This window comes from Lynx rufus, unplaced genomic scaffold (assembly GCF_022079265.1).
Source record: "Lynx rufus isolate CCGP_SWC_20201006 ecotype Redwood Valley unplaced genomic scaffold, mLynRuf1.p SCAF_1, whole genome shotgun sequence".
In the NCBI taxonomy this organism is placed as follows: Eukaryota; Metazoa; Chordata; class Mammalia; order Carnivora; family Felidae; genus Lynx; species Lynx rufus.
Genome location: NW_025814823.1, coordinates 179578937 through 179599951, shown reverse-complemented (window position 1 = coordinate 179599951; position 21015 = coordinate 179578937). Strand labels below are relative to the sequence as shown.

At 36.3% G+C, this 21015-nt stretch overlaps 1 protein-coding gene across 1 annotated transcript; it reads left to right on the top strand.

Annotated features, from left to right (window-relative positions):
• Positions 1-431: 431 nt before the first annotated feature.
• Positions 432-20706, top strand: SPDL1 (spindle apparatus coiled-coil protein 1). Its single transcript, XM_047073093.1, has 12 exons — positions 432-542; positions 5189-5376; positions 7480-7656; positions 9942-10136; positions 10700-10849; positions 10949-11047; positions 11126-11236; positions 13657-13797; positions 14228-14331; positions 14965-15152; positions 17290-17632; positions 20220-20706. Exons 2-12 carry the CDS (start codon positions 5218-5220, stop codon positions 20365-20367), a joined length of 1815 nt encoding a protein of 604 aa, XP_046929049.1. The 5' UTR covers positions 432-542; positions 5189-5217; the 3' UTR covers positions 20368-20706.
• Positions 20707-21015: the final 309 nt, after the last annotated feature.

Genomic DNA, 21015 nt, shown 5'->3' with positions numbered 1-21015 from the left:
TGATTCAGACTCCTGGAACTCTGGGGAGATATGTGAGGGCATGGCCCTCGGAGCGCAAGCCGGCCAGTCTGCGGTAGGAAGCAGGAGGCTTCTGCACACCACAGATTTTCCCACTGTCTCGCCTTTTAGTGACACTGTCTCTCCCGAAGGTAATGGCGAATAAACAAACAATATGGCAATTCAAAGTGGACGCCGGAAGACACGCAGAAGAACAACTCTGAGTAAAGCCGATCAGCTAAAGAACTACGTCTGCGCCTGCGCAAAGCCCCAGTCTGGCCACGTGCACGTGCGCAGTCGCAGTAGGCGGAGCGGAGCGCTCAATTGGAGGTTCCTGCCAGTTTTTCCTTAACGCGCGGCTTGGGGGAACATCTCGCGATACCTGTGAGTTCTCGCGGGAACAGCATTCAAAAAGCCCTGGCGCTTACCTGAGTACTAGCTGAATGAATGTGTAGACGACTCTGGTCGTGAAGTGGGGTTGCCATCGCGAACCTGGGCGCCGTGAGCCCTCGTCTCGAGCGGCTGGCTGCAGCAGGGGGAAAAGGGTGAGGAGAGAGGTAGGGGCAAGGGTCCTGGAGGGAGGTGCGCGTGGAGAGGAGCTGTGGGAGCGGCAAAGGGGAGTGCTCTCTGGGGAGTGGGGGAAAGCAGGGCCTAGGGAAACTTGGGGTCCGGGTCACGGCGGAGGCCTTTAGCAGGAACAACTTCTTCAGCGGAACCCGGAGTTCTTCTCAACCAGGTTCCGAGCCGGTCTCAATCTTCCGTTGGGCCGGGTGGCCACCTCCGGGTGTTCTGCCTCTGTACGGAATACGGGGTCGCTCGCCTGGGCCTCCGGGTGATAACAAACACCGGGTCCGCTCGGTCCAGTACGGTAGCCGCTAGCCACTAGTGGCAGTCTGAATTGAGAAGTGCTGTAAAATGGAAGATGCAGGCTGAATTTCGAAGACTACACAAAAGGAGGAATGGCCCGTTGATAATTTTTATAAAGATTACATGTTGAAATGATAGCGTTTTTGGATGTATTGGGCTGAATAAAATATTGCTAACATGAATTTCACCGTATTTACTTTTTTTAACCTGGCTCCTAGAAAATTAATCGCAGATGTAGCTCGCATTCTATTTCCGTTGGACAGCGCGGCCGCAGACAGCTGCGTGTCAGGTTCTAATTGCTTTTCATCCCTTAGCTGGTGTAATATTCTCAAAAACCCTGTTAGGTCGATATTACTGTCTTTACTTTATGGATGAGCAAAGAAGACCTTAAACTGTCCAAGTTCATGCTGCCAGTGAGTTGTGGAAGTGGAGTAAGAGCTAAGGCAGCCTGAATCCCTGAGCTCCCTGCCTCCTGAATGCTTTGTTATGTTTCTGAGAGGTTAAAATGTGGTTAGGAGCACCAGGCTTCGGAGCTGGACCCTCGTTCCCATCTCAGCCACATACTGATTACCCCGGCCAAGTTACTAAGCCTTTCTGTGCCTCCGTTTGCACATGTGTGAATGGGGGAAATACCTTATACTTCACGGAGTTGTTGAGAGAATTAGATACCATATGCAAAGCACCAAGTACGATGTCTGGCACCTGTTAGCTGTAGTTATTCAACCCTGGCTACTTCTTTGCAGATTTATAGGTTAACTCTTATTCATCCATCAGACCTTTGCTGGAAAGTTACTTCCTCAGCGAAATCTTTCTTGCCCATACTTAATCCTGCTTTGTCCCCACCCCACTTCCCAATTGAGGACAGCACCTCCATGTTACAGCCTGATACATCTCTCCCTCTTGCACTTACCACACTTATAAATCTTTACAGTTCATTTATTTGATTTAATGCCTTTCCACTAACAGACTTACATTCAAGAAGGCAGGGGTATTGTCTAGTTTTGGGGTCATCATTGTGTCCTCAGTAATAGCATAGTATCTGACACACAATAAGAATTCTAGCAAGTCTTTGAATGAATGAGAGCTAGTTTTTTGGCTTCCTTGATATTGTTGGCCAGGATGTCTTGGGGCTAGTCCCCCCCCCCTTTTTTTTGGTAAATGTCGATTATAATAATATTTAACTTATGTCCGTTAAATGAGATAATTCATTTGAAGCACTCTGTCTGGCAAATAGTAGATTCTCACGGAGTATATATTATTATTATTACTAACAATGCAATAATTAGTGCCTAGCCCCATCACCAAGCTTTGGAAAGGTCTTATATTTTATTTTTAAAGTTTGTTTATTTTGTGTGAGAGAGAGAGAGTGTCTGCAAGTGAGCAGGGGAAGGGTATAGAGGGGTTGAGAATCCCAAGCAGGTCCCAAGCTGACAGCACATGGAGCTGGTGAAGCCCAATGTGGAGCTCAAACCCATGAAGCATGAGATCATCACCTGAGCTGAAATCAAGAATCAGACACTCAACCGACTGAGCCATCCAGGCACCCATGGAAAGGTCTTCTATTTTAGAGCAGTAACTGCCAGCCCTGGATAACATAGGATACCTTTTATTTCCCTCTGTCTTCTAAAATCATATATCTCCCATTTCATCTTCATTCTTAATGACCTTGCTTCCTGATTCACTGATAAATTGGAGCAGTTAGAAGAGCACTTATGCAGACTCCCACCACTAATCTACCTACTTATCAGTGTCTGTACCCATATACTTTGCTTTCCCTTACTTTAGATGAAATATTCATGCTCCTTTCTGAAATCAGTCCCTGTACATTAGACCTCGTTGTCTTTTCATCTCTCTAGCAGTTTGCCATGACCTCTCTAGCATCAGTTTTTCTTTTCTCCTGGATCTATCCCATGACATATACACATGCTGTTATTTTTTCTTAATTTTTTTTTTTTTGTTTTTAAAAGACAAACCTATTCCCCTTTCAGCTACTGCCCTGTTTATCTAGTAGTCTCCTTTGCAGCAAAACTACTTGTTTTCCTATTTTCCCACCATCCTCTCCAACCCATTTCAGTTGGCTTCCAGGATAACACATGCTCTTGGTTTTCCTCCTACCTCATTGGTCATGCCTAAGTACACTTTACTTCTTCTTTCCACCTCTTAATGCCTCAAACCTTGGTCCTCTTCTGTTTAATTATGCTCGTACTCTGGAGATACCAAGGCTCAAGGATTTATGTTAATAACTCCTAGGTTTATATTACCAGCCCAGATCCTTCTACTAGTATAGCCAACTGGTTACTTGACATATATGATGTCCAAAACATAAGCCCCTGATTTTTTTTTTTTTAAGTTTATTTATTTTGAGAGAGAGAGGGAGAGAGAGAGAGAGAGAGAGGCAGAGGCAGACACTCCTAAGCGGGCTCTGTCACACAGAGCCCGATGAAAGGCTCGAACTCACAAACTGTGAGATCATGACGCTTAACCAACTGCACCACCCAGACACTGCAAGCCCCTGATTTTTTTTTTTTTAAAACAATTTTTGCTCACAATTTTTGTGGCTTCAACTGATGGCAAATCTGCCCCACTTGTTGCTCAGGCCAGCCTTGGAGATATTTTTGACTTTTCTCTTTTTTATACACCCCACATTTAATTGTTAAAAAATCATGTTGGGTTTATGTCCAAGCTTCATGCAGAATTTGACCATTTCTCCGTACTCCTTATATAACCACTCTCATGTGAGCAATCATCTCACTTGGTCTGTCACTTGCTCCCCTCCAAACTATTCAACATAGCAGCCAAAATGATCCTTTTAAATGTATCAGATCTCTACTCCAGACTTTGTAATGAATCTCACTTTCACCCATAGTAGAAGCCAAAGTCCTCACAATAGCCCAATTAGCCTATTCTCTCTTCTGATCTAAATTCTTTCTTGTTCATTCCTTGGGTTTCCTTCCACTTTAATGCTACCCTTCTACCTCTATTCCTTTATCTTTCTGGAAAAAGGTACATGGCTAATTCTCTTACCTTCTGCAAGGCTTTGCTCCTAAGTCCCTTGAGGACTTTTCCCCCAATGCTTATTTTAGATTTCATCCTACTAACAATACTCCTACCTCTTCTAAGTTCCCTTATCCTGTTCTTTTTTTTTAATTTTATTTCCACTTTAATGCATTTAATTATTATACTACTTTTGCTTATCTTCTCCCACTGGAAGTTAAGTTTCATGAAAGAAGAGTGCTTTTTCTTTTGGTCCATTTGGATGCTGATGGATCTGAAATGCCCAGAATGGAGCTCAGCACATAGGCTTTAAGAAATATTGTTGGGGGCGCCTCAGTGGCTCAGTTGGTTAAGCGTTCAACCTCGGCTCAGGTCATGATCTCACAGTTTGTGGGTTCAAGCTCCGTGTTGGGCTCTGTGCTGACAGCTCAAAGCCTGGAGCCCGATTTGGATTCTGTGTCTCCCTCTCTCTGAGCCCCTCCCCTGCTCATACTCTGTCTCTGTCTCTCTCTCAAAAATAAAACATTAAAAAAAAAAAATTTGGTGAATGAATGACTACATTGACTGGAGAGTGGGAAAACACCTTATTAATAGCCTGTTGCTCTTTGAATGCAAAGCTGAGTTTAAATCTGGCCTGAGAGACTGGGACCAATTTGGAAAGGATCATGAGTAAGGTCCAGTTACAGTGGAATGTTTCTATATGCAATGTTTCAGTCATTGATTAGAAATCTAGAATGAGAGAAATGTTCGTTAGTTACTCTGAACATGATTCTGTTTTGCATGTCTTCTTATGAATAACTAGGAAAATACTAGGAGCATGTTGTCAATAAAGCATATTTAATGTGTTCAAGAAGTTAACACTGTTTCAAAAAATTGTGGACCTGAGAGTCTTTGCCTTACAAACCTTACTCAAAGCTGCCTTCTTACATTTTAAGTTAGCAGTCATGTTACTATAAAGTTTCTTGATTTCTTTCATTGTTCTCTTAACTTGATTACCTGTTTAGTGATGTATGAGACCCATCCAACCTTAGTATTTAAGAAGCTTAGCACACAACTGAACAGTTCCCTGCATTTCTTAGAAACAAGTGTGTTCAGGTTTTGTTTTTGTTTTCCTCTGATTTGGTCTCAAGTAAGGTAATGGAATTAACAGACCTTTCTTTTAGAACAAGCAAATTTGACCATTTAAAAGTCTGGAATAATATCTTTGATGCTATGTTTTTCTGTATGTCAGCAGTATTAGGGGAAAAGATATATCTTTTTTATTATTATTATTGTTACTGTATGGAGTATTTTGTTTAAGCTTAAGTACTTACATTTCCTCTGTTTACAGTAGACCAGAAGCAAAAAAAAAAAAAAATCATGGAGGCAGATATAATTGCAGATCTTCGATGCAAGCTCAAAGAGGTTGAAGAAGAGCGACTAAAAGCTGCACAATATGGTTTACAACTAGTAGAGAGCCAAAATGAGTTGCAGAATCAGTTGGATAAATGTCGTAATGAAATGATGACCATGACTGAGGTAGGACTCTGGGACTCCTCTGTTTATAAGGGTGTGCTTAGCTATTGAAGATTTGTATTGTCTAGAAATTATTAATATTAGTTTGATTCCTTTTTGAAGATTTTAGTTCTAGTTCCTACTCACCCCCATCTCTAATAAAAGGAACTGAAGTAAATGAATTCCTAATATTCTTTCTGACCCTGTGTGTTCTGAATTTGAAAAGTTATTGTTCTCTTTAGCACATACTGGATTTTAGATTTTATTTTGTCTGCAGTCTTCCTTGGTGACCTCACTTGTTTCATAGCTTTAGATAATACCTAAATGTCCTATGACACTATACCAGGTCCTTACTTTACCCTTAAAGTCTAGATTTGTATATTCCATTGCCTACTAATAGACATCTCAAATGTAACAAACAGAATCATTGATTCTCTGCCTGCTAACAAAACATTCTCTTGCAATTTAGCTTACTTAGTAAACGTAAATAATTTAAGGCAAATTTCTAGGAGTTTTATTCAATATCTTTGTGTCCTTTCTTTCTCATGTTTAATCCATTAGGAAGATCTAAGAACTTGACCATCCATCTATGTTACTGCCATTCTGATCCAGACCACCATCATCTGTCCCCTAGACTACAGTAGCCTTTTAACCAGGTTGCCTGCTTCCCTCATTGCCTTTCATACCTTTCATTCTTCACACAGCAGCCAAGTGGTCATTGAAAGAGAAACAAAAGACCATGTTACAGCCCTGCTAAAATCACTCCTATGGGGGCACCTGGGTGGCTCAGTTGGTTGAGCATCTGACTCTTGATTTCGGCTCAGGTCATAATCTCATGGTTTGTGGGATCAAGTGATCAAGTCCTGCGTTGGGCTCTGCACTGACAGTGTGTCATGGAGCCTGTTTGGGATTCTCTCTCTCCCTCTATCTCTGCCCCTGCTCCTGTGTGCACTCTCTCTCAAAAATAAACATTAAACATGCACACACGCCCACCTATGACTTCCGATTATATTTACAACAAAATCTCAACTCCTTACCGGGGTTTGCAGATTTGTATGTGATCTGACCCATGGCAACTACTTTACTCATCTTTAACTACTTTTGACCTCATCTTTAACTATTTTTCCTTGTTCTTAGCTATACTAATCCTGCCTTACAGGCTTTACATCTGCTGTTGCCTTCATCTGCATTGCTCATTCCCTGTCCCAACCCTTGGACTGAGTCCTCAACCTTTACATTTCTGTTTAATGTTACCTCAGCTTGAGAGACCTTCCCTGACTGTTTTGTAAAGTTGCCATCATTCACTGATCCAGCTAATTAAATCAGATTATAAGCTCCATGAGAGAAGGAATGTTGTTTGTCTTGTTCACTGCTGTATCTGTAGTGTCTGGCACACATTTATTGAAAGAATGAATTAATCTGTTTTCCGTTTTATGTAGTAAGTGCTCAGTAATATGGTTAAACTTTGATCTCAGTATTTAAGTACAGCAAGTAAAAATAACTTGCTTATTTTTCTCTTATTTAATTTTCTCTTATTTTTAACAGCTTATTGAAGGAGTTTGAACTAATGCTTTTTTTAATCTTTAAACTTCCGTGTCAGAAGCAAAAGCCCTCTTAAATCCTCCTTTTATCTCTGCACTATATTCATTTGAGAAATCGCTTGTGAACATTTCTCAGATGACTACATTCTGAAAGGTCTAATTTAGTATTTCATTTTTTACCTAGTCCACTATTTTATTTTCAGAGTCATAAGTAGAGCATATCATTATCAAACCAAGTAATTCTCACTAGGAAAGCTGAAGTGCTATAAAATGTTTTGTTTTGTTTTTATTTTTGTTTTTGTTTTCCCTAGCAGAGATTACTTGACATGTTGACATTCCATGAACACCTTTTTTTTCCTTAACAGGGCATAGAAGCAATTACCACATGAGTAGCATGGGTTGAAAGCCTCTGGGTTTTCTTAGGACTGATTAGCTACAAAGTTACTCCATATCTAACATGTGCTGGTTAGGTAGAAAGCAGCAAATAGGTGAAGTAGGAATGAAACAGTTCAAGGTGAGAAGTGCTTATATATGATGGCTTTAAGTTAGTTTTACATAATTGGATTATAATTGAATCTGTTTTCAGAATTATGAACAAGAAAAATATACTCTTCAGAGAGAAGTTGAGCTTAAGAGTCGAATGTTAGAAAGTTTGAGCTCTGAATGTGAAGCTGTTAAACAACAACAGAAAACACATCTGGAGCAATTAAAAGAACAACTAAGCAGAAGCCACGGACAGGAAGTGAATGAACTAAAAACTAAGGTTTGGATTTCTATGTATGTCAAGACAAAAATATTTCATGCTTATGGAATTACCAATCTGTAAATGTTAGGTGATGATGATTTTCTTGATATTGTCTATTCATAATAGCTGAGATCAAGGGTTCCATCATCATAATGTTGGGAGTGGGAACACTGAGAAACAAGTTTACCTGAGGGACTTGTATTAATAACATTGTACTAATTGAATACAATTATTTAATTTTATTAACTGGGTATTTGAATGGAGTTTTAGTTTACTAACCACCATGACCTTGTTTAAAGTGCATAGTATGGCAGTCCCGTTTTAGAAAGACTGGTCTCCTAGTTTTCACTGCAACTAGTGATCTACTTTGTAATTCTACAGAAGAAACCCGTAGTTTATTTGTTGTAAAATAACATACATTAGAATTGATACTTTCTAGTTTGTTTATTGAAGGTTAACTGATAACATATGATCTGCCTCCTACAACAACTCCTTAAGGAGGATACCATGATTGTCTCCATTTAACAGATGAGAAAATCAATGTTTAAACAGAGTGAGTAAATTGGACAAAACCACAGAAATCAGTTGAGATTTGAACTGAAGCTGTCTGATTCTAAAGTCCATGTTGCTGTTCTTAGTCTAATGACATGTTATACTGGCTTCATTTCATGCATAAATACAAATTGTCCATTCTTTTCTGGTACCCCCAACTATCCAGTGCCTTCAGGTTACTTCTAAGGAATCCAGAACCTTTATCATGGCTCCTCTTTGTATAGAGTCCCTACTTCCCAGACCCCTCTCTACAAAACCTCTCCTGACTTTTTGCCTATTTTCTCAGAAGCCTGTTTTCTAATTTTCATTGTTTCGTGTACCATCCTTCAAGATTTCTATGTATCTGTACCACCTGTACTGTTAATTAATTTCTTTAAACTGACTCTCTTTTTATATTTTCTTATTTTAAGTAATGATGTCATTGAAATTATATATTTGAGCTGGTTATATTTTTTCCTAAAATGTTGTCAGAAAAACATGACTATCAAAATATGCTTTCATGGTAATAGAATCATCTTACATTCATTCAGGCAAACAGTAATCTACCTTGTCTGAAACTAATCTAAGTTGAGACACCAATGACTGATAATAATGCGTTCTTCTTCCCCCACTCCTCGCCACGTTATTTTCGTTTTAGCAGTGGCTTTCATTATGTAAACAAAAAAGAGTAAAAGAGTAATGTAGGAAATACTCAGAGTCTGAGGCAAAGCCACCTATATAAGAGATGGCTTTTTGGTGGAGCAAAGACTAAATTAGTCAAAAAATATTTTCAGTCTTAACGGATGTTCTCAAGTCACTTGTGCCAAAATTTTCACATTTTATCTGAAATTTTTCACTTCTTTCTCACATATAATCCATCAATAAGTTCTAAGAACCTAATCTATAAAACATCCATGTGTGCTGCTACCATTCTAGTCCAGATCACCATCATCTCTCCTCCAGACTACTATTGTAACCTTCTATCCAGGTAGCCTGCCTCCATTGTTGCGACTCATAACATTCACTCTTCACACGATAGCCAAAGTGGCCAAGTCCAGACTTACTTTGATTACTAATATGGACTATTTGTATGTTTGTAAGACAGAGCATATCACTGTTAAAAGATGCCTAGCCTTGGCCAAATAGGAAACCCTAATCGTCTCATCATGTAGTAAATTTGTGTCAGTCAGTCGTTCCAACATAGATCATTCAGCTAAATTTTTTTTTTTCACATTATGAAAATAGGAAAGGGAAAGTAAGTCAAAAGGCTCTTATATTTTAAATAGAAAATATCAGGATATAATCTAAGAAAGTTGATACCCAATTGAAGATAATTCAATATAGATGATAATTGTAACCCTGGACGTCAAGCAAAAGTTTTTTGTTGGTAACAGAAATTGTGTAGTGAATACTAGGCATTGTGTTATATGTTTTATCCACCTGATCTCAGTTGAGAGCCTCACAGTAACCCAGGAATGGTTGATACAATCATTTACCAGTTTTACATAGGAGGAATGAAATAGGCAAAATCTAGGCTTTCCCTTAAAAATTCATCCTTCTGCTATAAGTTTGTTCCCTTTAAACTATATATTTTCAGTTTTCCAAGATTTAGAACTATATGAAAATGTAATTTGTTTTGTTCAGCTTGACTGTCTTCCAAAATAGTTATACTGCAGTTACCAGAATAATTTGTACTGCAACTATATATTCTGATGACCTTCAATTACCTTTTGATTTTTTAAGATTTCATTTTTTTTTTTTTTTTACTTTAGTTAGAAAAACTAAAAGCAGAATTAGACGAAGCTAGGCTTAGTGAAAAGCAGCTGAAGCACAAAGTAGATCATCAGAAGGAACTCCTTTCATGTAAATCAGAGGAAATGAGAATAATGTCTGAGCGTGTACACGAAAGTATGTCTTCAGAGATGCTGGCTCTTCAAATTGAGCTGACTGAAATGGAAAGTATGAAGGTAATATTTATGGCATGTATGTTCTTAGAGTTTTTTTTTTTTTCTTGTGTATTTTTGTTACATGTTTTTGTTATAATTTTAAGGCTGAAATACTTTTTGGCTTAATTTTGATGTAACTAATTAAAAAATATTGTAGAGAGTTTTTAGGTGGATTACTTCATGCATAGTAAAGCTTTAAATTATGTGATTATGTAAAGCAGACTACCTTCCGATTAATGAAACCTCTGGAAGAATTTAGAGTCATTAACTGATCCTGGTTTGTGTCTAAAAACCCTATATAAATGTTGGTTTCATGGAAATTGATATGCATATGAATGTAGGTTTTTTTTTTTATTGTAGGCTGAGGTTAATTAAAAATTAAAGTCTTAACTTCACAGGAGAGAAAGATAACCTTTTCATTTTGTTCCCTGCTGAAAAATATAATTTTATTATTTTATGATGCACCTTACAACCTTTGACTAGTTCTTTAGTTTTAGTTTTGAACCACAGCTGATAAACTGAGCAGCTGCTAAATGAAAGATTTATTGAGGAGAATTTCCTCTTTTTCAATTCCTGTTGAATAGACTACCCTCAAAGAAGAAGTGAATGAATTACAGTATAGACAAGAACAACTAGAACTTCTTAGTACTAATTTAATGCGCCAGGTAGACCGTCTTAAAGAAGAAAAAGAGGAGCGAGAGAAAGAAGCAGTTTCTTACTATAATGCCTTAGAGGTACTGTGATTACGGTAACATTATTTTTTCCAATTTATAATAAGTTGTTTCCTTGCTAACTTAACCCCTGTCAGCTAAATTGTTTTCTTTTAAATTTAGAAAGCTCGTGTAGCAAATCAAGATCTTCAGGTGCAATTAGACCAGGCCCTCCAGCAAGCCTTGGACCCCAGTAGTAAAGGCAATTCTTTGTTTGCAGAGGTACTTAACAAATACTCCATTGATTCAATTGGCATTTCACTTAATACAAGAATAATTACACATGTTAATATTTTCTAGGTGGAAGATCGAAGGGCAGCAATGGAACGTCAGTTCATCAGTATGAAAGTCAAGTATCAGTCACTAAAGAAGCAAAATGCATTTAATAGAGAACAGATGCAGAGAATGAAGGTATCGAGTTATCATAATTGGAGGCTTATTAAACCTATTTTGTATCCATATTACATGTATAAATATATCAAAGAAAGCATCTTTTTATTCAAAGAATGTACTTAGTTATTTCTAGAACTGCATGATTTTAGAAAAAAATATTTATTTTTTTTTAATTGAAATTTTTTTTAATTTTTTTTTTTTTTTTTTTTTTTACATTTATTTATTTTTGAGAGACAGAGAAACGGAGCACACGTGGGGAGGGGCAGAGAGAGAAGGAGAATCCAAAGCAGGCTCCAGGCTCTGAGCTGTCAGCACAGAGCCCAATGCGGGGCTAGAACTCACAAACCGTGAGATCATGACCTGAGCCGAAGTTGGACGCTCTACCAACTGAGCCACCCAGGCACCCCCAAAAATCTACATTTTAAAATTGACTAAAAGATCTATTGTATTTTATTTAAAAAATCAATTCCTGGGGCGCCTGGGTGGCACAGTCGGTTAAGTGTCCGACTTCAGCCAGGTCACGATCTCGCGGTCCGTGAGTTCGAGCCCCGGTCAGGCTCTGGGCTGATGGCTCAGAGCCTGGAGCCTGTTTCCGATTCTGTGTCTCCCTCTCTCTCTGCCCGTCCCCCGTTCATGCTCTGTCTCTCTCTGTCCCCAAAATAAATAAATGTTGAAAAAAAAAAAAATTTAAAAAATCAATTCCTTAGTAAATATTTAGTAGTAATACAGTTAGCATCCATTAATTTTTTTTTTAATGGTTGCTCAATAACTTTGCCAGAAATGTATAAATGTTTGTGTAGTAGGGAAAAGAACTTGAAAAGTTTTTATTTCCTGCTATTGTCCTGGCATCTCTTAGCACAGCCCTAAGGTTCCTACTTCAATGGAAGCTAGCTCTCTCACCATTCTTCAGTTCTCCTGCAAAGGCTTATTAAAGAGTGGGATTTAGATTTCCTTTTCTTGCAGTTCCTCAAGTCAAGCATGTTTTGATTTAAGGGGTTTTTGGTCATTTTAGTCAAACAGGCAGTAACAGAAAAACATGTGGAAGTTATAAAGATTGTAGTATTGTACCCAGCTTTTAGAATCCTGATCCTTAAACTGTTTTGCTTAACTGGTAACTGGAAGTCTCGAAGGGTTTCCTGCCTTTTATTTAGGATGGTGAGATTTACAAAGAAATATGAAAAGTCATAATTAAACTTTGGTGTTAGATGAACTTGGGATTTAATCCTAGTTCTATCCATTGTTAGCTATGTGACCTTAGACAAGTATTTTTACTTTTCAGAACATCAGTCACCTCATCTATGAAGTAGATATGATAGAACCTGCCTCTTAAATTGTCCTGGAATTAAACAAAAGTATAGTAAAATGCTTACACGGTGCTTGGCGTAGAAGGAAGTACTGACTTAATAAAGATCTGTGGTTTTTAAGGATTTTGATTGTGCTGCCTGGTTTACTGAGGCTCTCCCCAATCCAGGAATGACACTTTTTGTAAATTTTCTCACATTTGCTTTTTGTTTTCTTTCAATATTTGTTGGGTTACTGTTAATCTCCCAGTGTTCCCATGATATTGGGACAACAAGTAGCATTCTGAATCTTCTTAGGCTAAATGTGTCTAGACTCTAGTCTGAAGTGGAACAAAATATGGGTCCTTAAAAATGTTAGAAGTCATCTTTCTGCCTTTGTGACCATAACTGCAACATAATATCATTGTTTGCTTTCCTCAAACTATATTTAAACTAACTGATACTTTTTAGAACTTCAAAATTTTCTGAAGGCAGAAAGGAATGGTAATTTTAGATTCTAGTTAATTTCCTTTCAGCTGGTATGCAACTCCAGGTTTAGGTGGAGTCATAATTAGGTGCTGCTCTTAAATAAATTTCTTTATATTTGTATTGAAGATTCCCTCAGTGTCCTTAGATGACTTTTACCTTTGCTTTCTATCCTTTTCATTTGTGAATCTCACCTTTATAAATATAAGTAGCTTCATAATTTCTCCCACTTAATACTATTGAAGTTAATCAAAATTTTAGAAAAACCCCAGCAGACCCTTAATGACAGTGGATGTGATGAGTAAAGTATAACATTATAGCATTTGAGCAGGTTTATTTACTGGTTAAGTGATGCTTCTGGATCACAGCCATTCATTTTAATTTTATGTTTCACAGAAGTACAAATAATTTTTATTATCAGATATTACTCCTAAGTATTCAGATAAGTACTCAGAGTTATATCTATAACTAAACTTATTGATATAAATATTTTCAAATTATTAGATTATTAAATTAGACATAGCTAGTTTTGTTTCCAAACTGAGTTCAGGGGGTAATATAGTACAAAATATGCATTATACCAAAAATGTTATTGTTAGAATTTTCCTCTCCCCAATTCAGTTCTGTGGGCGGTGGGGGTGGGATTGTAAATTTTTTTTTTTTTTTCCCCAGTTACAAATTGCGACATTGCTACAAATGAAAGGATCTCAAACTGAGTTTGAGCAACAGGAGCGGCTGCTTGCCATGCTGGAGCAGAAGAACGGTGAAATTAAACACCTCTTAGGTGAAATCAGAAACCTGGAGAAATTTAAGGTATGTGTAACTCCTTCAATAGTGCAGCCAGATTTGGTTTGAATATCTTACATCAGTTGACCCTTGAGCAACACAGGGGTTAGGGATGCCCACCCCTGTGCTGTCAAAACTCTGCATAATTTTTGACTCCCCCAAAACTGTATTAGTAGCTTACTGTTTATTGGAATCCTTACTGATGACATAAACAGTTGATTGACACATGTTTAGTATGTTATATGTATAATACACCATATTCTTACAATAAAGTAAGTTGGAGAAAATAAAGTGTTGTTAAATTATAAGGAAGAAAAAATAACATTTACAGTACTCTACTGTGAAAAATTCACCTATGAGTGGACCTATACCACTCAAACCTGTGCTGTTCGAAGGACAACTGTATTAACCCAATATGCTATTCATTTTGAGTAATAAGAATTGTTGTTTTCTTTAGAGTTTATATGAAAGTACGGAATCTAGGCAGTCCGTCAACTCTGACACTCCAGAAGATAACACTTACTATACAGATTTACTTCAGATAAAGCTTGACAACTTAAAGTAAGTGTTGGGTGGTTAGAAAGATGGACACACTCTTGACTTGCTTATAATAAGTAGTATTAGTGACTACAAATTTTTGTTTTCACATTGCCAAAAGAAATTCCGGAAAAGAAAAGCAACAAAAATATATTGGTGGCAGATGAGATATATTGAAGATATAATTAGTGCTGGTTATTGAAGAAAAAATATTTTCAATGAATAATTAAAGATTTTGATTTCTTTGGGTTTAGTTTTTTAGACTGGTAAGTGAAAAGAACTTTAATACAGAAAATGTACTTATGCTCTAAATTTTTCAAGATTAATATCACCTAATTTAAAACTTGAAAGTTAAGTTATTTGTACGTGCATTACTGCAGAAATAATACTTTGCCCCTTTGTCCATTTCCTTTGAAGAATTCATGACATTTTTTTGTTTGAAAATGCTATTGTTAAAGCTTATTTTGTTTATTGTTTCTTTCTCATCTAAAACCCCCAAAAATGTATTTTTGTCTAAGAGTTCAAGTATACAGTAAAAGATTTTGCAGTAACAATATACCTTGTGTGTGTGTGTGTGTGTGTGTGTGTGTATAAAACATGTATGTATATTGTGTGTTATTTTAATATTCCTTGATTCTCCTTTTTGTATTTATATAGCAAAGAAAATGAAAGCACTAAAGGTGAATTGTCCATACAGCGAATGAAAGCCTTATTTGAGAGCCAACGGGCTTTGGATATTGAAAGAAAACTTTTTGCAAATGAAAGATGCCTCCAGCTCTCCCAAAGTGAAAATATGAAACTGAGAGCTAAATTAGATGAGTTAAAACTGAAGTATGAACCTGAAGGTATGCATGTCTCATTTATGTTGTCTTTTAAATTATGAGACACCCTGAGAAATCATATCAAGTTTTTTTCTTACTACAGCTTTATGCAAATCCCATTACAAACTAATTTATGGTTATGTACCTGTATCTAATAAAACAGATTTACTCCTACAAAAGATGTAGGAAAATTCTAAGAGAACTGGATACTGGGTATGTATGAATATGATAGGTATTCTGTTGGATATTTGTATATTAGAGCCTTGATAAGGTTTGAAAACCTTAGAGATTTTTCCATTTAAGATTGCGGACACCCTACATAATACCAAAGAGTTTGATTTTGTTGAGGCAACTGATGTTTGGGCTCTGTATTAGTTAATACCATTTATAGAAAACCTAAAAATGGAGACTTAAAAAAGATAGGTATTAATTCTTCCCCTTACAGAAGTCTGGAAGAGACATTCCAGAACTGGTCAGAGTGTCAGGATCTAGGCTTCATTTGCATTGTTCATCAGTATAATCCTTGAGTAGAATTGAGTCACATGACTCCCCTGCAAGAAAAGCTGAGAAAGGCAATCTTGATTCTCAGGGGTCATATTCCCAACTGCATCTTGGGATTTTTTTTTTTTATAAGTGTAATAGACATATAATATTTTATTAGTTTCAGGGGTATATCATAATGATTCAATATTTATACATAATAAAATGATACCCCCCCATGATAAGTCACCATGCAAAGTTATTACAATATTATTGAGTATATTCTTGAGGGATCTATTATTGAGGAAGACTAGTGGGACAGATATTAGAGGACAACTAGCAAGTCTGATCACTGAGGTAGAAAATAGCCTTAATATATAGGCTTTGCATCTTACATACTAAAAAAGAGTAGTTTTACTGTCTGTTTGTAAATTAAAAAATAAAAGGCCAAAAATAAAACAAAGCCTAATAACGTGATGGTTCTGAAAGCAAAAAAAAAAAGTGCTGTTACATGTTTTAGGTTATAGATTTTCAGCCAGTTTTTGCTCCTATGCTGTTCACATACCTAAGACTGTCATTATTGTTCATGACTCATGTCATTCTCAATAGTAGTGGGGAGGTTGTCAGTAATAGTAAGCTTTTTTATAGTTTAAAAAGTCTGCTCTTCTCATCCTTTTTCTCTTTGCTGATTCTAATAGGCTTTCCTACTTAAAAATTACACATTATGAATTTCAAAGATCTGCTGAACTGAACACTGCAAACAGAGGAAAGTATCGTGAATCTAGTTGATTCAGGGAGAATCTATCTGATGCAAGAGAAAGGGAAGATAATGATATAAAAAGAACAGTGTAGAGCAGGGACACCAACCCCATGTCCACCCATGGTTTCTCCCACCTTCACTAACAATTTTGATTTTGAAAATGAAAAACACATTGGTATGAGGATAGGGAAAAGATAGAACAATTAATTTAGTTACTATAAGTATGCCTGCAAAGGGGGTGGAATGATGTTATGTTAGGCAGTGGGGGTAGAAGGCTATTGCTGTAGTCTGCAGTGAGACGTACTATGGTTTGAACTTGGGAGGTATCCACAGTGGAAGTACTCAGATTTTGAACATACTTTGTGGGTGGGGCTAATAAGCACAAATTGCCATAGAGAATTTGACTTGTTCTTTGCATGTAGTCATTACAACACACAATATTGAGTGGAGTAAGTGTTTTTAATCCCCATTTTACAGACAAAGAAAATAAAGTTCGAGAGGTTAAGTACTTCCTCCAGGTCACCCAGCTACAGAGTACTACTATGAGGATTTGTATCTGGATTCCTTGACTCTTAGCCACTGCATCCTTCCTCACCTCTATGCTGAAGTCTTATAAAGCCCTGTGTAACTTTTATCACAATATCAGAAGAGAACATATAAGTGTTAATTCTGAGAGCCAAATCTTTTGAGTTCCCAAGGAAAATTTATAGCCAGATAACCTTTAAAAGATAGTTAGTGATGTCTATGAAAAAGAAAGGATAAAAGACAGAAACAATATATTTCAATAAAGAGATAAGTGGGTTTTAAAAGAATGAAGAAAAGGAAAAGAAAAACCAATATAACTAGTTCTATCTTTTTATGTTTACAGTGTCTTTGTTTTGACTTATTGACTGAATATACTTTTAATGTTTTTATCCTCAGAGAAAATTGAAGTGCCTGTGGCCAAAAAGAGGCGTGAGGTCCTGCCTGTGGATATAACCACCCCTCACAGTGTATGTGCCAAAAGTGCAGTAGAGGAAGAAGTTTGTAGATTACCACCTCAGAAAGAGGAGGCACAGGGCTGTCCCAGCAATTCAGAAAATAACAACTTGCAGATAGAAAAGACAGTTTCTGTAAATACACCAGAAGTCATTCTGTCTCCTCATAAGAGTCTGCCCATGGATACTCAGCCAAGGAAGGAAAAGAAGTGTGTAAAACTTATAGGAGTTTCAGCAGACTCTGAAGTCTTAAGTGAAAGAAGTGGAAACACCCCGGATTCTCCCAGGTCAGTGTCCTATTTTCCTCAGGGCAACCAGCAGACCTCTCCATCTCTTCTCTATCGCTGCATGAACTGTGCTATCTGTTTCTTTATCTATTTTCTTAGTATTGCATGTAGTATAATTCCCCAATTTCATCTGCCTACCTTCAACTTTTTTAAAACTTTAAGAAAAACTAAAATGATTACAAAGGGAAAGGACTCCTGAATAAGGGAATTATTTTCGAGAGTTACACTTTGCTATTTCAAGAAACAGAAATACCACAGTCTAGTACATCTCTGAATGTTTTGTTGGTTTCAAGAAATGTATAGTTGGTTATTTTTCCCCTAGTTCAAGAGTGACCATGAAAGAAAAATTAACTTACGTCCTAAAAGGGCTTTCTAGTAGTCTAAGAAATTTCAGCCTTCTAGAAACTGTTAGGTGAAATTTTTTTATGGCTTTTGAAATTGTTTATCCTAAGTCTACAAGAAACAGCTTTGATTTTGACATTTTTAAATATCAAAGGTAATTCATTTTCATTTTTATATCAAAACTTCAAAGCCTGTAGTTTCTGCATGTTTGAGTTTGTGACTCAAAGAGGAAGTGTCAGACATGTGTCTATAGGAATTAACATTTTAAGGGCCTTATCTTTAAAACAAATTAAAATAATAGAGATTGGAAGGTAAGAGAAAGTGAGTGAAAGGAAAAGGTAGGTAACAGTGACTGAAGCTAGGATAGAATAAGATACAGGCTCAGGGCAAGTGTAGCAGGACCAAGAGTAGGGAAAAAAGGAATGAGAATGGAGAAGGTAATAAAAAGATGATGAAGGATGTCTGTATGCAATGGAATGATAGATGCATTTAAAATGAGTATCTTTAGACATTTTAAAAATTAAACATATTGATGTGAAAACAGGTTGGATTGTCTACTTATTAAAAGGAGATCTTTAAGGTGCTACTAGGGCTACATGAGTCTTTGATGGGAAGGTACAGAATAAGACATTTTACTAGTGTGTATTTGAGTTAAGATAGTAAGACATAGCCCACCTTTGTAAAAGGGCTGTTTTGTATGTTTTGCCTGATTTTTTTAATAAGTCTTCAGTGCTACTAAAGGTACTGTACAGTGAAAGCACCTCAACAATGTGAGCAGCTATTATTATTAAGAGAAGGACTGTTGACCCCTGAGCAACATGGGTTTGATCTGTGCAGGTCCACTTCCATGCGAATTTTTTTTTTATATATATATATATATACCATACATTATTGTAAATGTGTTTTTCTTATGATTTTCTTAACATTTTCCTTTCTGTAGATTTACTTTAAGAATGCAGCATATGATACATATATAAAATATGTGTTAATCACTTGTTTATGTTATGGGTAAGGCTTCCAATCAACAGTAGGCTATCAGTAGTTAAGTTTGGGGGGAGTCAGAGGTTATATGAGGATTTTTGACTGCAGGGGTCAGCATTGTTCACAGATCATCTATAATTTATTACTCCATTCCTTGAATTTTTATATAGTAATATTATAAGTCTCATAAGGTAAAAGCCTAATATTCTCAAAGAAAAAGTAACTTCAAATAAATTATAAGTCACACACACACACACACACACACACACACACACACACACACAGAGTTCCAAGTAGTTTTGAAATGAAGTCAATAGGTTATGTTTGTATATATGTGATTCATTGTGTAAGTGTGCTTGACCATTGTATATTTCTGGAGGTGCAGAATTCCAGAATTAATCAGTGCAGACCTTGCTATCTGTGTTGTCTTCATTTCTTTTTCTGCTCTTTTTTGCTTGATAAAAATTACTTAAGCAAATGTATTTAGCTACTTGTTTGACTCAAATTAAGTAGCACATTGGAATTTTGTCTGGCTAGTGAAACAAAAACAAATAAAATACCACAAAACGTTTGTTTTTGTGTATGTGTGAGTCCATCTGCTAACTCAATATGTTTCCAGCCTTTTGCTCGTTGCATGATTAACTTAGACACACAATACTATGATAATATTACAATAGTAAATATGGGTTTACTGGGGACTTCACTATTGCATGCTTTATAAATTTAACTGATAATCTTGCTATTAAATCTTTATAAACCTTTTAAAATATATCTTCACTGTTTTTTTCATAAATGATTATTCTGCTAGTTAAAATTCAATTTAAGTTTTGTGTTTCTTTTATGAGACAAATTGCCATGTGTTCATGCACTTCAGTATTCCATGTTATTTTTATCTTGTGTTTTCCTTTTGTAGGTCATGTTAACATTAAAGTTGTGCTCTAGCATTTAAATTTTTTTGTTAGGTGTGCTTATAGTAGACATCCCATTATATTTTAATTCTTAAATTTAGGCTTTGCCATGACTTTTATCGGCGTTAAAAATATTTCTTTGGACATTTAAAATATTAAGTCTGTTGACGTAAAAAGTCTCTTTTAGAGAGGCAGTTACTTAGTTTTCTTAATGGTATTGGAGTCACCTATAATTTTTCCTCATATACATACAAACAATTATGTCTCATTAGAGGCCCATTATATGAGAAGATTGTTTCTTCTGTAATTTTTCTTAACCATATTTGAATTCAGAGTGGATGCTTTAATGCCTGTAGGTTAGCTGCTGAATCAAGGCTTCAAACAGAAGTTAAAGAAAGGAAAGAAACTGCAAGCAAATTGGAAAAGGAAACTTGTAAGAAATCACATCCTATTGTATACGTGTCCTCCAAATCAACTCCAGAGACCCAGTGCCCTCAGCAGTAAGGACTTTACTTTAATGAGAGTAAGGTACCACTTGCCCAAAAGGTTGATTTGGAGCTTTGTTAAGATTGTCTTTATCAGAAGTATACAACCTTGTAGGTTATTTCTTTCTACCTGTTGTGCTAAGACCTGGCATTTTCATGTTCCTCTGACCAAATGTTTAAAATTTGGTTGTGATTCTAAGCAGGAGAGTTCCTTAAATGATGACTCTTCATGGAACTTCTATTAATGACAGTAAATAAACTAATAACTGAAGGAAAGTGTTATTATAAATTATTTGTTGCATTGTATATGGATTTTTTAAGTGTCATTAACACATACCTTCTAAGTCATATATTTGGAAAGAACACAAATCATTAACGATTACATTTTCCTATGTACTTTTTAATGAACTTAGTTTTTCACTATATTATAAAAATAGAAAACTTAGTTTAAAAATATATATTATATTGTAACTGGATTTTATCAGTGTTTAAAGCATCTATGTTCATCTTTGTATTCATGTACGTGATTTAAATTTTAAGTCTCAAGCATGTGAAAAATATAATTTTGAAACTTAAAACTGCCATAAATGATCCCCTATTTTTTTACTCTGTATAGATAACACATTGTTATCAAAAGGGGATAAAGGAAGTAAAATGAAACTTCAGA

Coding starts and splice junctions, on each gene's coding strand:
- SPDL1 (XM_047073093.1), top strand. CDS start 5,218: ATGGAGGCAGATATAATTGCAGATCTTCGATGCAAGCTCAAAGAGGTT. Junction 11,237..13,656: donor AACAGATGCAGAGAATGAAG/GTATCGAGTTAT, acceptor TTTTTTCCCCAG/TTACAAATTGCGACATTGCT. Junction 15,153..17,289: donor ACTGAAGTATGAACCTGAAG/GTATGCATGTCT, acceptor TTTTATCCTCAG/AGAAAATTGAAGTGCCTGTG.